The sequence below is a fragment of the Capra hircus genome, chromosome 2, assembly GCF_001704415.2.
Source record: "Capra hircus breed San Clemente chromosome 2, ASM170441v1, whole genome shotgun sequence".
NCBI lineage: Eukaryota > Metazoa > Chordata > Mammalia > Artiodactyla > Bovidae > Capra > Capra hircus.
Genome location: NC_030809.1, coordinates 136074346 through 136092894, shown reverse-complemented (window position 1 = coordinate 136092894; position 18549 = coordinate 136074346). Strand labels below are relative to the sequence as shown.

General features: G+C 38.6%; 1 protein-coding gene across 1 annotated transcript in view; it reads right to left on the bottom strand.

Annotated features, from left to right (window-relative positions):
* Window positions 1-18549, bottom strand: part of OCA2 (OCA2 melanosomal transmembrane protein) — a 358392-nt gene that overhangs the window by 124330 nt on the left and 215513 nt on the right. Inside the window, exon 19 of the mRNA XM_005675804.2 lies at window positions 4861-4988. Coding sequence (XP_005675861.2) covers window positions 4861-4988 — 128 coding nt within the window. The remainder of the gene's footprint in view (window positions 1-4860; window positions 4989-18549) is intronic.

Sequence of the window (18549 nt, the reverse complement as noted above, 5' to 3'; positions counted from 1 at the left end):
GATAAGAAACCCTTCTTTAGCAATCAATGCAAAGAAATAGAGAAAAACAACAGAATGGGAATGACTAGAGATCACTTCAAGAAAATTAGAGATACCAAGGGAACATTTTATGCAAAGATGGGCTCGATAAATGACAGAAATGGTATGGACCTAACAGAAGCAGAAGATATTAAGAAGAGGTGGCAAGAATACATGGAAGAACTGTACAAAAAAGATCTTCACGACCTGGATAATCAGGATGATGTGATCACTCACCTAGAGCCTGACATCCTGGAATGTGAAGTCAAGTGGGCCTTAGAAAACATCACTACGAACAAAGCTAGTGGAAGTGATGGAATTCCAGTTGAGCTATTTCAAATCCTGAAAGATGATGTTGTGAAAGTGTTGCACTCAATATGCCAGCACATTTGGAAAACTCAGCAGTGGCCACAGGACTGGAAAAGGTCAGTTTTCATCCCAATTCCAAAGAAAGGCAATGCCAAAGAATGCTCAAACTACTGCACAATCTCACATGCTAGTAAAGTAATGCTCAAAATTCTCCAAGCCAGGCTTCAGCAATACGTGAACCGTGAATTCCCTGATGTTCAGGCTGGTTTTAGAAAAGGCAGAGGAACCAGAGATCAAATTGCAGCATCTGCTGGATCATGGAAAATGCAAGAGAGTTCCAGAAAAACATCTATTTCTGCTTTATTGACTATGCCAAAGCCTTTGACTGTGTGGATCACAATGAACTGTAGAAAATTCTGAAAGAGATGGGAATACCAGACCACCTGACCTGCCTCTTGAGAAATCTGTATGCAGGTCAGGAAGCAACAGTTAGAACTGGACATGGAACAACAGACTGGTTCCAAATAGGAAAAGGAATACGTCAAGGCTGTATATTGTCACCCTGCTTATTTAACTTCTATGCAGAGTACATCATGAGAAACGCTGGACTGGAAGAAACACAAGCTGGAATCAAGATTGCCAGGAGAAATATCAATAACCTCAGATATGCAGATGACACCACCTTTATGGCAGAAAGTGAAGAGGAACTAAAAAGCCTCTTGATGAAGGTGAAAGTGGAGAGTGAAAAAGTTGGCTTAAAGCTCAACATTTAGAAAACAAAGATCATGGCATCCGGTTCCATAACTTCATGGGGAATAGATGGGGAAACAATGGAAACAGTGTCAGACTTTATTTTTGGGGGGCTCCAAAAGCACTGCAGATGGTGACTGCAGCCATGAAATTAAAAGACGCTTACTCCTTGGAAGAAAAGTTATGACCAACCTAGATATTATATTGAAAAGCAGAGACATTACTGTGCTGACTAAGTTCTGTCTAGTCAAGGCTGTGGTTTTTCCTGTGGTCATGTATGGATGTGAGAGTTGGACTGTGAAGAAGGCTGAGCACTGAAGAATTGGTGCTTTTGAACTGTGGTGTTGGAGAAGACTCTTGAGAGTCCCTTGGACTGCAAGGAGATCCAACCAGTCCATTCTGAAGGAGATCAGCCCTGGGATTTCTTTGGAAGGAATGATGCTAAAGCTGAAACTCCAGTACTTTGGCCACCTCATGCGAAGAGTTGACTCACTGGAAAAGACTCTGATGCTGGGAGGGATTGGAGGCAGGAGGAGAAGGGGACGACAGAGGATGAGATGGCTGTATGGCATCACTGATTCGATGGAAGTAAGTCTGAGTGAACTCTGTGAGTTGGTGATGGACAGGGAGGCCTGGCGTGCTGCAATTTATGGAGTGGCAAAGAGTCAGACACGATTGAGTGTCTAAACTGGACTGAACTGATGGAAAACAGGTAGTAGGTGTTTACTCTATGACGCAGGGAGCTCAAACTGGTGCTCTATGACAACCTAGAAGTGTGGGATGTGGTGGAAGATTGGAGGGAGGTTCAAGAGGAAGGGGAAATTGGTATACCTATAGTTGATTCATGTTGATTGTGGCAGAAACCAACACAATATTGCAAAGCAATTATCCTTCAATTAAAGACAAATCAATTAAAAGCAAAAAATAATAGAAATAGAGTCACAGATGTATAAAACAAAATTATGGTTATCAGAAGGTAAGGATGGAGGGATAAACTGGGAGATTGATATTGACATATACATACTACTATATATAAAACAGATAACTAATATGGACCTACTCTATAAACTAGGACATTCTACTCAATATTTTTTAATGGCCTATATGGAAAAAGAATCTTTTTTATTTTATTTTTACTTTATTTTACTTTACAATACTGTATTGGTTTTGCCATACATTGACATGAATCTGCCACAGGTGTATATGAGCCCCCAATCCTGAATCCCCCTCCCACCTCAAAAAGAATCTAAAAATGAGTGGATACACATATATGTATAGCTGATTCACTTTTCTGTACAGCAGATACTAAGACAACATTGCAAATCAAGCATACTCCATTAAAGATTAATCTTAAAAAAAGGCTGGAGAGGGTGTGAAGAAAGGCAACCCTCCTACACTACTGGTGGAAGTATAAACTGGTACAGCTACTATGGAGAACAGTATGGTTCAAAGAATGTTTTCCCATATTGCCTTTTTTAAAAACTAAAAACCATTATACACCTACTAAGAAAACTAAGATCATGGCATTTGGTTCCATCACTTCATGGCAAATAGATGGGGAAACAGTGGAAACAGTGACAGACTTTATTTTGGGGGGCTCCATAATCACTGCAAATTGTGACTGCAGCCATGAAATTAAAAGACACTTGCTCCTTGGAAGAAAAGTTAAGACCAACCTAGACAGCATATTAAAAAGCAGAGACATTACTTTGCTAATAAAGTTCCATCTAGTCAAAGCTATGGTTTTTCCAGTAGTCATGTATGGATGTGAGAGTTGGACCAAAAGGAAAGCTGAGCCCCAAAGAATTGATGCTTTCGAACTATGGTTCTGAAGAATACTCTTGAGAGTCCCTTGGACTGCAAGGAGATCCAATCAGTCCATCCTAAAGAAAATCAGTCCTGATTATTCATTGGAAGGACTGATGCTAAAGCTGAAACTCCAACACTTTGGCCACCTGATCTGAAGAATTCACTCCTGGGAAAAACCATGATCCTGGGAAAGACTGAAGGCAGGAGGAGAAGGGGATGAAAGAGGATGAGATGGTTGGATGGCATCACCAACTCAATGGACATGAGTTTGAATAAACTCCAGAAATTGGTGATGGACAGGGACACTGGCATGCTGCAGTCCATGGGGTCACAAAGAGTCAGACACGACTGAGCAACTGAACTGAACTGACTGATATACCTACTAGAATGTCTATAATCAAAATGAATGACAATATGTGACAATGACAATGTAAAGAAACTGGAATCTACTATATTACTGATAAGAATGTAAAATGGTACAACCACTGTGGAAAATATTTTAGCAGTTTCTTAATAAGTTAAAGCAATGCTAAGACCTATTATCTACCTAAAATAAAATAATACATATGTCCACACAAAAACTCATGCACAAATATACATAAATGTTTATGAAAATAGGTAAATAAAATATAGTATATCCATATAGCAGAATGTTATTCACCAATAAAACAAATGAGTCTAAGGTACATGGATGAACTTCAATATCATTATTCTAATTTAAAGGAGCCAACAGAAAATAGTACACAATATATGATTCCTTTTAGATGAAAGACAACTCAATAGAAAAAGGATCAGTGATTGCCTAAAGCTGGAGTTGTGAGCTAGAACTGACTATAAGGGATCATGAGGGTCATGGGAATGAAACATTCAAAAGTAACTAAAAATTATTGAACTGTAAATGTAAAAGGAATTAATTTTATGATATATGAATTATATCTCAAGTTGCTTTAAATATTCCAGCATTTACCCTATCAGACAAAGAGAAGTATGAAATTCAGAACAATATGCCAAAGCCCAGATGAGATAGCAGTTTACATCTTGAATAAACATGCAATTGAGGCACTGACTTTCAAAAGCCAATCATGAAATAGTAACTAGAATTTCCCCCCTCAACAGTCTATATGTTTTGTGCATAAAGAAAATCCAGAATAGAAAAGGTGAAGTTTTTGAGTAGGAAATTGATGAAGTAGAATATGATTCATAACTCCTTGATGTATTTGGAGGAGCTATGTAAGTTATTACACCTATGTAATATATTATGAATTAAAGACAGATTTCAATGATACAAGGGACCTGTTTAAAAATAATTAATAAAAAAACTACTAGTTTTAACCAAGAGAATAGTGAATATTGAATGAATTTGTAATCAACAAGTTAAGGTGATCAATGTGAAACATTTGGTGTGTTTGAAGTAATGCTTTGGGGAATAGTATTTTTTATATAGCAAATCTTTGTATTTGAGGAGGCACATGTTTGTGAATCAATTCCCAAGATAAAAGTTATTGTGATAATTTTGTGACAACAATTATAACTAAAACAATACATTATTCATTCTTTTCTTTGATGCAGTCTTTCCCATTATGAGATTATTTATTTAAATATTACACAAAAGGAATATACTATCAAGATGTTTCCCTATAAACTTTTTGTAACAAGTCATTTTGCTCTAAGCCCAATTTAGAGTAAATTCTACTTTACAGCAAATCAAATTAGAGAAAGTATACAAACCACAAACGTTATTCAAGAAAAAAAAAAACAGCAACCAAATAAACAAGTTTATTAAATATTATTTAAGTGCCTGAGATAAAAGTTGGTTTAACTTAAAATAGCCTAATTTCAACCCCCATAATTTTCCTCTTAGTGAATATGTAGAAAGACTTACAAACTCTGAGCTTTTTTCATTCAGTAAATAAAATGTGAAATATAAAAATCGGGTCTTTTTGAACTATTGCAAAAGTTCAACAAAAGACTTACCTCCATCAGAACAAAGAGTGCTGCAAAGAACAGAAGGGTTGCCCATTCCACTCTGTGTAGAATTATCTCAAAATCATGGATATCAGCTAAAATTAGCAACCAGATGGCACCTAGAATAGCAATCCACCCTGAAAAACAAGTAAACAGACTTAAAGTTTAATTGTTAAAATGCTAATTCTTCATCTTCAGATTTCTTTCTTAATTGAAGGTAATTGATATTCTGCAAACTGAACACACTTAACATGTATCTTTTGGCTAATATATCGAAGAAACCAACACAACAGCCATCAGGATAATGAATACATCCACCATGCCAGCATTTTGCTCATGTCCATATTCTTTTCTCTCTCTCCCTCCTCCTGTCACCCCATCCCACCCCCAGGAGACCGTTCATTGCTTTCCTTTCACTGTATAGTTTTTATATTTTCTATAAATGCAATCATATAACATGTATTTTTTTAACAGACTGCTTCCATTCAATACAATTATTTTAAGATTCTTCAACATTGGTGTGTTCATTCTTCAATTCTTCAGTGTTGGTATTTCATTCTTCTTTTTTGTTAAGTATGGCTATGCCACAGTGCACATACTCATTTACCTTTGATGGACACTTGCATTGCTTCCAGTGGTTGGCTATTACAAATGAATGTGCTATGAACTTTCATATAAATTATCTATATGTACATTATGTTTTCAGTTATCTTGGATCAATATCTAGGAATGGAATTGCTGAATTATATGATAGGCTAGTTTACGGAATATTTGTGTTTTAAGAAACTGTGAAACTGCTACCCAAAATGGTTGTAACATTTTGCAATTCCACCAGTAGTATACGGAAATGCCCATTTCTCCATATTTTCAACACTTAGATTTTTTTTATTTTCCAGTGAGCATAAAATGATATCTCATTATGGTTTCAAATTGTATCCCTCTAATGACTAATGATGTTGAGCATCTTTTCATGTATTTATTTGTCATTAATATATGCTCTTTCATGAAGTTTTTGTTCAAATAGGCTGAGCACGTTTTTCTCTAAGCAAATAAAACTCAAAATAAGTAGGGAAAAAATGTGCTGGATCAGAAACCAGTGAAGTGAAAATAGAAAATTATTAGCGAAAAGCAATAATACGAAAACTTGGTTCTTTGAGAAGATCAAGAAGACTGGTAAAACTTGGTCAATCCAAATACAATGAAAAATGAAAAGAAAATAAAAATTCCAATATCAAGAATAAGATCAGCAATATGGCTTTAGATTATACAGGCATAAAAAGTACTAGTTTTCTATAGCTGTCATCACAAAGTACTACAAATGTAGTGGCTTGAAATAGCACCTCTTTATTATATCATTGTTTTCATAGATCAGAAGTATGATGAGTGTGGCTGAGCTCTAATTAGGGCCTCAAAACAAAATCAATGTGTTTGCAGGGCTGCATTTCTTCCTAGAGGCTTCAGGACAAAAACTGTTTCCCTACTTATTTCAATTACAGACATAATTCAGTTCCTGCTTATTTTGATTGTAGATACTATTCAATGCAAACTAAAGTCCCTACTTCCTTACTTGCTATCACCCAGGAGTTGTTCTTAGTTTTAAGAGGCCACCCACATTTCTAGCTCATGACTCACTTCCTCTGTCTTCAAAGCCAACAATGGTGCATCAAGTCAGGTCACTCTCACAATTCAAATCTCTCCTGCTTCGCCTGCTGAATCTCTCCAATTAACTCTCTTCTCTCCCACTTCCATTTTAAGGGCCAATGTTATTACATTGAGCACACCTGGATAATCTAGGAAATTTTCCCTGTTTTAATGTTTGTAACCTTAATTTTACCTGCAAAGTCCCTTCTGCCATGTGACATAACATACACTGGTATTAATATCACATATTAGGATGTAGACACCTTTGAGGAGCCACATATAGAGTAATTTGGGAATAACTAGCATTTTAACAATATTAAGTCTTTAAGAAGTCTATAAACATGATTTATGTCTCTATTTATTAAGAGCTCCTTTAGTTTTTCCTAAGAACGTTTTGTAGAAATTCCAGAACTTATGTGGAAATACAAAGGACCTAGAATAGCCAACACAAACTTAAAAAAGAAGAGGAAAATTAGAGAACATACATTACCTACCTAATCAAAACAGTATAGTGTTACATTAATATAGTCAAACTGATCAATGGAGAGTCCAGAAATGCACCCACAATTTAAAGATCAGATGATTTGCAAGAAAAGTTCAACAACAGCTCAGTGAAGAAATTGTAATTATTTTCATGAATGGTGCTGAAACAACTGGATATTCACAAACAAAAAAAATTTTTTACTTTGATCCATTTATTGAGTCATACACAAAAGTTAGCTATGTGGACAATGAAAAGTGAAAGTGTTAGTCACTCAGTCGTGTCTGACTCTTTGCAACCCCATGGACTGTAGCCCACAAGGCTCTATGTCTGCAGGATTTCCCAGTCAAGAATGCTGGAGTAGGTAGCCATTCCCTTCTCCAAAAGATCTTCCTGACCCAGGGATAGAACCTGTGTCTCCTGCATTGCAGGCAAATTCTTTGCTATCTGAGCCACCAGGAATACTCACATAGAAAATATGGCTAAAATGTAAAATCTGTAATTTTAAAACTGCTAGAATAAACATATGCAAAGACTTCTTTGATCTTGGGTTAAGTTTTCATCAGTTCAGTTCAGTACAGTTCAGTCACTCAGTCGTGTCCAATTCTTTGCCACTCCATGAATCTCAGCAGGCCAGGCCTCCCTGTCCATCACCAACTCCCGGAGTTCACTCAGACTCATGTCCATCGAGTCAGTGATGCCATCCAGCCATCTCATCCTCTGTTGTCCCCTTCTACTCCTGCCTCTAGTCCCTCCCAGCATCAGAGTCTTTTCCAATGAGTCAACTCTTCTCATGAGGTGGCCTAAGTATTGGAGTTTCAACTTTAGCACCAGTCCTTCCAATGAATATTCAGGACTGATTTCCTTTAGGATGGACTGGTTGGATCTCCTTGCAGTCTGGTGACTTTCAAGAGTCTTCTTCAACGCCACAGTTCAAACGCCTCAATTCTTCGGTGCTCAGCTTTCCTTTTAATCCAACTCTCACATCCATACATGACCACTGGAAAAACCATAGCCTTGATTAGACGGACCTTTGTTGGCAAACTAATATCTCTGCTTTTCAATATGCTATCTAGGTTGGTCTTAACTTTTCTTCCAAGGAGCAAGCATCTTTTAATTTCACTGCTGCAGTCACCATCTGCAGTGATATGAAGCCCCCCAAAATAAAGTCTCTCACTGTTTCCATTGTTTCCCCGTCTATTTGCCATGAACTGATGGGACCCAGTGCCATGATCTGAATGTTGAGTTTTAAGCCAACTTTTTCACTCTCTTCTTTTACTTTCATCAAGAGTCTCTTTAGTTCTTCTTCACTTTATACCATATTCAAAAATTAAATGAAATATAGACTTAAATATAAGACCAAAAACTATAAATCTCCCAAAGAAAACTTAAGAGAAAATCTTTATGACGTTGAACTTGCCAATATTTTCTTGGCTATGACATCAAGAGCTCAGGCCACAGAAATAGACAAATGAGACTACATAAAACTTTAAAACTTTTGTTTATCAAAGGACACAATCTTTAGAGTAAAAAGGCATCCCATGGAATAGGCAAAAATATCTGGAAATCACATATCTGAAAATGAGTTAATATCTAAAATATATAAAGAACTCCTCAGTTCAGTTCAGTTCAGTTGCTCAGTCATGTCCAACTCTTTGTGACCCCATGAAATGCAGCAGGCCAGGCCTCTGTGTCCATCACCAACTCCCGGAGCCTAACCAAACTCATGTCCATTGAGTCGGTGATGCCATCCAACCATCTCATCCTCTGTCGTCCCCTTCTCCTCCTGCCCTCAATCTTTCCCAGAGCTCCTAAGACCCAACAAAAAAATCAAATAACCTAATTTAAAATGGCCAGAGGAACTTAACAGACATTTCTCCAAAGATGGTATACAAATGGCCAGTAACCAGATGAGAAGATTTCCCAGCATGACTAATCATTGGAGAGATGCATATCAAAATGACAATGAGAAATCATCTTTCACCTGTTAGGATGACTACTATGAAAAGGCAGGAAAAAGTGTTGGTGGGGATGTGTAGAAATTGAAACACTTATGCACTATTGGTGTTTCTAAAGTGATTCAACAATTATAGAAAATAGTATGGAAGTTCCTCAAAATACTTAAAGTGTAACAACCATTTGATCCAGCAAACTCTCTTTTGGGTGTACATCCAAAAGAACTGAAGCAAGGTCTCAAAAATTATTTGCATACCCACTTTCACAGAACACTACTCATAATAGCCAAGAGGTAGAATCAACCCAAATACCCATTAATGGATGAATGAATAAACAAAAATGGTATAGTCATATAATAGAATATAGTTCAGACTTAAAAAGGAAGGAATTTATATCACATTCTACAGCATGGATGAACCTTGAAAATTTTACACTAAGTGAAATAAGCCAGTCACTAAAAGATGAGTACTCTATCATTTCACTTTTATGAAGTGTCTAAAGTAGTCAAACTCATAACAAAACAGAGTGTAGAATAGTGGTTACCAAGGTATTTCATGAATAAAAGTTTCAGATTTGGAAGACAAAAAATTCTGAAGATCCATGTCACAGCAATGTGAATATATACTTAAAAGTACTAAAAGTATTGCACTTTAAAATGGCTAAAACAGTTGAAGAAGAAGAAAAATAAGGAAGAAGATGGGAGAGAGGGAGAAGGAGGGAGGGAGGAGGAAGAGGAAAGATCCGATAGACAGAATGCCTGAAGAACCATGGAAGGAGGGTCATCACATTGCACAGGAGGCAATGATCAAAACCACCCCCAGGAAAAGAAATGCAAAAAGGGAAAAATGGTTGCCTTGAGGAGGACTTGAAATAGTTAAGAAAAGAAGAGACTCCAAAAGGCAAAGGAGAAAGGGAACAATATACCCATCCGAAAGCAGAGTCCCAAAGAATAGCAAAGAGAGATAAAAGAGCCTTCTTAAGTGAACAATGCAAAGAAATAGAGGAAAATAATAGAATGGGAAAGACTATAGAGATCACTTCAAGAAAATTCGAGATTTCAAGGGAACATTTCCTGCAAAGTTACACACATAAAGGACAGAACGGTATGGACCTAACAGAAGCAGAAGATATTAAGAAGAGGTGGCAAGAATACAAATAAGAACTATACCCAAAAAAGGACTTAATGACCTGGATAACCACGATCGTGTGGTCACTTATCTAGAGTCAGACATCCTGGAGTGTGAAGTAAAATGGGCCTTAGGAAAGCATCACTATGAACAAAGCTAGCGGAGGTGATGGAATTCAGGTGAGCTACTTCAAATCCTAAGAGGTGCAGCACTCAATATGCCAGCAAATTTGGAAAAACTCAGCAGTAGTGACAGGACTGGAAAAAGGTCATTTTTCATTCAATCGCAAAGAAGGGCAATGTCAAAGAGTGTTCAAACTACCACATAATTGTGTTCATTTCACATACTAGCAATGCTTAAAATCCTTCAAGCTAGGCATCAACAGTACTTTAACCGAGAACTTCCAGAGGTACAAGCTGGATTTAGAAAAGGCAGAGGCTAAGATGGTGGAGGAATAGGATGGGGAGACCACTTTCTCCCCTAAAACTTGATCAAAAGATCATTTGAATGCTGAGCAACTTCCACAAAAAAACTTTCTGAATGCTGGCAAAGGACACCAGGCCCAGAAAGGCAGCCCATTCTCTTCAAAAGGAGGTAGGACAAAATATAAAACACAAAAAGAGATACAAAAGAGTTAGGGACAGAGACCCATTCTGAGGAGGGAGTAGTGAAGGAGGAGAAGTTTCCAAAAAGCAGGAAACCCTCTCACTACCAGGTCTGTGAAGAGTTTTTGGAATCTCAGAAGCAACATAACCAGGAGGGAAAAAAAGAAAACCCACAGAATATGTGCCTAACTGCAACTCCCAGCAGAAAAGTAGCCCAGATGCTAGTGATCCCCACCAACGAGTGGGGTCTTGACAGAGAGGCATGGGGTTGCATGATAGGTTAAGGACCAGGCCTGAATGCCCAGAGGATAATCTTAGGGAGCTAAGGTGAGATAACAACCCAAACTGTGGGATAGCCAGAGAGAGAGAGAGAAAAAAGAGAAAATTTTCCCATGAAAAAACTCTAACCTAAGGCACAGCCTGGCTGCTCACAGAGGAAAGGACTGAGCAAATACCAAAGGAGAGCTAGCTGGATGTGGAATGGTCCTTCCCCCCGCTGGAAGCAGAGAGGCAGGCATGGGACAGCCAGAGCCTGTAGGCAAGGGGCAAGCTCTGCCCCAGAGACCAGCATTCTCCACCAAACTGTGAGCAGACTCCCAGTTGCTAACCAAGTCTTCCTGGGATCCTGGATGGTTGACATCTGCCAGGAGGGTCACAGCTTGAGATCAGCTCCCCAGAGGAGACACAACGGCACACCTGAGAGGGAGCTCTTGCAGCATACCCAGGACACTGAGCAGCCAGGACCAGGGAGGTGATTAAGATGCACAGCCCACCTCGGACAGTGTGCTCACCAAGCACCTGATCGCCTGAGCTGCTCTGACCTGGGAAAGGCACAAAATGCACAACCAAGTCTGTTCCTTTGTGGAGTACCCAAAAACCTGAACCTGAGCAGTGTAGACCAGGGAAGTACATGCCACCAAGAGCTGGGGCAAGCCAATGTGATCCATACAATGTGCACTCCCCACACAAGCCAGTGATATTTATTTGCTGTGTTCCCTCCTCCCCACAACACAACTGAACAAGTGAGCAAAAATAAGTGATCACCTCACTCCCTTGAGTCAGTTTGGAAATTAGACACTGAAGAGAATTGCAAACAGATAAAGCCCAAATAAAGAAGAGGGAACTGCTCTGAAACTGACAGGTGCAACAGATTAAAACCTTGTAGTTAATGTTGACTAAGCATTGGAAGGGGCCTATAGACCTTGAGAAGAACTATAAGCTGGAACAAGGAACTATCTGAAACTGAACTGACCCCACACTGCCCTCAACAGCTCCAGAAAAATTCCTAGATATATTTTTACTACTATAATTTTTTAATTTATATTATTTTTGACTTCCTTATTACTCCTTTAATATTCATTTTTACAACCTATTTGCATAAAAAAGAGCCAATTTCAAAAAAATTTTCATATTACATTTTTTATAATTTTGTGATTTTGTTTTTTATTTCTAATATTGTTTTCTGGGAGTCTCACCTCTACTCTGGATTTTTAATCTTTGCTTTTTGGTATTTGTTGTCAATTTTGTGGTGTTGAAGAAGACTCTTGAGAGTCCCTTGGACTGCAAGGAGACCCAACCAGTCCATTCTGAAGGAGATCAGCCCTGGGATTTCTTTAAAGGAGATGATGCTGAAGCTGAAACTCCAGTCCTTTGGCCACCTCATGCGAAGAGTTGACTCATTGGAAAAGACTCTGATGCTGGAGGGATTGGACGCAGGAGAAGAAGGGGATGACAGAGGATGAGATGGCTGGATGGCATCAGTGACTCAATGGACATGAGTCTGAGTGAACTCCAGGAGTTGGTGATGGACAGGGAGGCCTGGTGTGCTGCAATTCATGGGGTCACAAAGAGTTGGACACGACTGAGTGACTGAACTGAACTGAACTGATCAATTTTGTACCTTTAAGAATCTAATCTTCAGTACCCATTTTTAGTTAGGGGTGTGATTACTGGCTTGATTGCTCTCTCCCCTTTTAATGCTCAATTTTGTCCCCCAGGTCACCTCTATCTGCTCCCTCCCCCTCTCTTCTCTACTTAACTCCATGAACCACTCTGGTGTCCTAGACTGTGGAAAGCACATAGGGAATTGATTACTGGCTAAATTGCTCTCTCCCCTTTTGACTCCCCCTCTTCTCCTCCTGGTTACCTCTATCTCTCTCCTCCTTCTGTTCTCCATGTAACTCTGTGAACCTTTCTGGGTGTCCCTCATTGTGGAGAATCGTTTCACCATTAACCTGAGTTGTTATCATCTGTGGTGGATGGATGGAGACGTCTTGAGGCTACTGTAAGAATAAGACTGAAAGCCAAAGGCAAGAGGCTTAAATCCAAAACTAGAGAACACGAGAAAACTCCTGACCCCAGGGAACATTAATCGACAAGAACTCATCCAAAAGCCTCCATAACTACACTGAAACCAAGCTCCACCCAAGAACCAACAAGTTCCAGAGCAAGACATACCATGCTAATGTTATAGCAATGCAGGAACACAGCCCTGAGGATTAAAATAGAGGCTGCCTAAATCACACCAAAACCCTTAGAAACCTAAATTTCACTATTGGAAGTTTCATTGCACTACAGAGAGAAGAAATCCAGCTCCACCCACCAGAACAATGTCACAAGCTTCCCTAACCAGGGAAACCTTGACAAGCCACTCGTCCAACACCCCCAACAGGCAGCAATCTCCACAATAAAGAAGAGCCACAAACTTCCAATATACAGAAATGCCAACCCAAACACAGCAATCTAAAACAAATATAAAAGACAGAAAAATATTCAGAAGGTAAAGGAACATGATAAATGCCCCCCTAACAAAGAAGAGAGAAGCAGATAAGGAGTCTACCTGAAAAGAATTCAGAATAATGATAATAAAAAATGATCCAAAAATCTTGAAAACAAAATGGAGTTACAGATAAATGCTCTGAAGACAAGGACTGATAAGATGCAGGAAAAGTTTAACAAGGACATAGGAGAAATAAAAAAGAGTCAATCAATAATGAATACTGCAATAACTGAAATCAAAAGCACTCTGGAGGGAACCAACAATAGAATAACTGAGGCAGAAGATAAGATAGGTGAGATGGAAGGTAGAATGGTGGAAATAAATGAAGCAGAGAGGGGGGGAAACTGAAATAAAACAAATAGGACAATCTCAGACACCTCTGGGACAATGTTAAACACCCCAACATTCAAGTGATAGGAATCCCAGAAGAAGAAGACAAAAATAAAGTCATGAGAAAACACTTGAAGAGATAATAGCTGAAAACCTTCCCTAAAATGGGGAAGGAAATAGCCACCCAAGTCTAAGAAACCCAAAGAGTCCCATTCAGGATAAACCCTAGACTAAACTCCCCAGTTCACTTCAATTCAGTTCAGTGGTTCAGTTGTTTCCAACTCATTGCAACCCCATGAATTGCAGCATGCCAGGCCTCCCTGTCCATCACCAACTCCCAGAGTTCACTCAGACACACATCCATCGGGTCCATGATGCCATCCAGCCATCTCATCCTCTGTCGTCCCCTTCTCCTCCTGCCTCCAGTCCCTCCCAGCATCAGAGTCTTTTCCAATGAGCCAGTTCTTCGCATGAGGTGGCCAAACTACTGGAGTTTCAGCTTGAGCATCATTCCTTCCAAAGAAATCCCAGGGCTGATCTCCTTTAGAATAGACTGGTTGGATCTCCTTGCAGTCCAAAGACTCTCAAGAGTCTTCTCCAACATCACAGTTCAAAAGCATCAATTCTTCAGTGCTCAGCCTTCTTCACAGTCCAACTCTCACACCCATACATGACTACTGGAAAAACCATAGCCTTGACTAGACGGACCTTTGTTGGCAAAATAATGTCTCTGCTTTTGAATATGCTATCTAGGTTGGTCATAACTTTCCTTCCAAGGAGTAAGCGTCTATTAATTTCAGGGCTGCAGTCACAATCCACAGTGATTTTGGAGCACAAAAAAATAAAGTCTGACACTGTTTCCACTGTTTCCCCATCTATTTCCCATGAAGTGATGGGACCGGATGCCATGATCTTCGTTTTCTGACTGTTGACCCTTTAAGCCAACTTTTTCAGTCTCCTCTTTCACTTTCATCAAGAGGCTTTTTAGTTCCTCTTCACTTTCTGCCATAAGAGTGGTGTCATCTGCATATCTGAGGTTATTGATATTTCTCCCAGCAATCTTGATTCCACTGATGCTTCTTCCAGTCCAGCATTTCTCATGATGTACTCTGCATATAAGTTAAATAAGCAGGGTGACAATATACAGCCTTGACGTACTCCTTTTCCTATTTGGAACCAGTCTGTTGTTCCATGTCCAGTTCTAACTGTTGCTTCCTGACCTGCATATAGGTTTCTCAAGAGGCACGTTAGATGGTCTGGTATTCCCATCTCATTCAGAATTTTCCACAGTTTATTGTGATCCACACAGGATGGAGAAGCTCTATACAGTTAACAAAAACAAGACCAGGAGCTGACTGCGGCTCAGATCATGGACTCCTTATTGCCAAATTCAGACTGAAATTGAAGGGAAAACCGCTAGACCATTCAGGTATGACCAAATCAAATCCCTTATGATTATATAGTGGAAGTGAGAAATAGATTGAAGGGACTAGATCTGATAGATAGAGTGTCTAATGAACTATGGATGGAGGTTTGTGACATTGTACAGGAGACAGAGATCAAGACCATCCCCATGGAAAAGAAATGCAAAAAAGCAATATGGCTGTCTGAGGAGGCCTTACAAATAGCTGTGAAAAGAAGAGAAGTGAAAAGCAAAGAAGAAAAGGAAAGATATAAGCATATGAATACAGAGTTCCAAAGAAGAGCAGGAAGAGATAATAAAGCCTTCCTCAGTGATCAATGCAAAGAAATAGAGAAAAACAACAGAATGGGAAAGACTAGAGACCTCTTCAAGAAAATTAGAGATACCAAGGGAACATTTCATGCAAAGATGGGCTCGATAAAGGACAGAAATGGTCTGGACCTAAGAGAAGCAGAAGATATTAAGAAGAGGTGGTAATGGGGATGATCCGGAGGGATGATGTGGGGTGGGAGGTGGGAGGGGGGTTCATATTTGGGAGCTCATGTACACCCGTGGCGGATTCATGTCAATGTATGCCAGAACCAATACAGTGTTGTAAAGTAAAAGGAAGTAAAAATAAAAATTAAAAAAAAGAAGAGGTGGCAAGAATACACAGGAGAACTACACAAAAAACGATCTTCATGACCCAGATAATCACGATGGTATGATCACTTACCTAGAGCCGGACATCCTGGAATGTGAAGTCAAGTGGGCCTTAGAAAACATCACTATGACAAAGCTAGTGAAGGTGATGGAATTCCAGTAGTCTATCTCAAATCCTGAAAGATGATGCTGTGAAAGTGCTGTACTCAATATGCCAGCAAATTTGGGAAAACTCAGCAGTGGCCACAGGACTGGAAAAGGTCAGTTTTCATTCCAATCCCTAAGAAAGGTAATGCCAAAGAATGCTCAAACTACCACACAATTGCACTCATCTCTAATGCTAGTAAAGTAATGCTCAAAATTCTCTAAGCCAGGCTTCAGCAATACGTGAACCGTGAACTTCCAGATGTTCAAGCTGGTTTTAAAAAAGGCAGAGGAACCAGAGATCAAATTGCCAACATCTGCTGGATCATCGAAAAAGCAAGAGAGTTCCAGAAAAAAAACACCCCAAGACACATATTAATCAAATTAATGAACATCAAACACAAAGAACAAATATTAGAAGTAGCAAGGGGAAAAAACACACAAGAGGATTCTCATAGGATAACAGCAGATCTATCAATAGAAACTCTTCAAGCAAGAAGGGAAAGGCAGGACACACTTAAAGTGATGAAAGAGAAAAATCTACAACCCAGATTACTGTACCCAGCAAGAATCTCATTCAAAATATGAAGGAGAAATCAAAAGCTTTACAGACAAACAAAAGCTGAGAGAACCACAAAACCCGCTCTTGAACAAATGCTAAAGGATCTTCTCTAGACAGGAAATACAAAAAATGTTTATAAACTCGAACTCAAAACAACAAATGAGTGGCAACGGGATCACACATCAATAATTGCCTTAAATATAAATGGGTTGAATAGCCCAACCAAAAGACAAAGACTTGCTGAATGGATACAAAAACAAGACTCCTATATATGCTGTCTACAAGAGACCCACCTCAAAACAAGGGACACATACAGGATGAAAGTGAAGGCTAGAAAACAATATTTCCTCCCCATAACATCTCTCTGGGTCAAAAAAAAAAAAAAAAAAAAAAGGAAAACGATATTTCCTGCAAATGGAGACCAAAAGAAAGCAGGAGTAGCAATACTCATATCAGACAAAAAAGACTTTGAAATAAAGGCCGTGAAAAGAGGCAAAGAAGGATACTACATAATAATCAAAGGATCAATCCAAGAAGAAGATATAACAATTATAAATATATGCACCCAACATAGGAGCACTGCAATACGTAAGGCAAATGCTAACAGGTATGAAAGGGGATATTAACAGAAACATAATAATAGTGGTAGCCTTTAATACCCCCACTCACACCTATGGATAGATCAACTAAACAGAAAATTAGCAAGGAAACACAAGCTTTAAATGATACAACGGACCCGTTAGACCTAATTGATATCTATAGGATATTTTACAACAAAACAATGAATTTCACCATTTTCTCAAGTGCACATGGAACCTTCTCCAGGATAGATCACATCCTGGGCCATAAATCTAGCCTTTGTAAACTCAAAAAATTTGAAATCATCTCAAGTGTCTTCTCTGATCATTATGCGGTAAGTTTAGATGTCAACTACAGGAAAATCAAACTATTAAAAATACAAACATATGGAGGCTGAACAACACACTTCTGAAGAACCAACAAATCACAGAAGAAATCAAAAAAGAAATCAAAATATGCATAGAAACGAATGGAAATGAAAACACAGCAACCCAAAACCTATGGGATTCAGTTAAAGCAGTGCTAAGGGGAAGGTTGATAGCAATACACGCCTACCTCAAGAAATAGGAGAAAAATCAAATAAATAACCTAACTCTACATCTAAGGCAACTAGAAAAAGAAGAAATGAAGAGACCTAGGGTTAGTAGAAGGAAAGAAATAATAAAAATTAGAGCAGAAATAAATGAAAACAAAGAAGACCATAGCCAAAATCAACAAAGCTAAAAGCGAGTTCTTTGAGTAGACAAATAAAATAGACAAACCATTAGCCAGACTCTTTAAGAAAAAAAAATAGAGAAGAGTCAAATTAACAAAATTAGAAATGAAAATGGAGAAATCACAACAGACAACACAGAAACACACAGGATCAAAAGAGACTACTGTAAACAACTATATGTTAATAAAATGGACAACTTGGAAGAAATGGACAAATACTTAGAAAAGTGTAAATTTCCAAAACTGAACCAGGAAGAAATAGAAAACCTTAACAAACCCATCAGAAACACAGAAATTGAAACTGAAATAAAAAATCTTCCAACAATCAAAAGCCCAGGACCAGATGGTTTCAAAGCTGAATTCTACCAAAAAATTTAGAGCAAAGCTAACACCTATCTTACTCAAACTCTTCCACAAAATTTCAGAGGAAGGTAAACTTCCAAACTCATTCTATGAGCCCACCATCACCCTAATAACAAAACCTGACAAAGATGCTACACAAAAAGAAAAATACAGGCCAATATCACTGATGAGGTAAGATGCAAAAATCCTCAACAAACCTCTAACAAACAGAATCTAACAACATATTAACAAGATGATCAAGTGGGCTTTATTCCAGGTATGCATGGATTCTTCAATATATAACATCTGTTACAGCATATTAACATAGTGAAAGATAAAAATAATATGATCATCTCAATAGATGCAGAGGAAG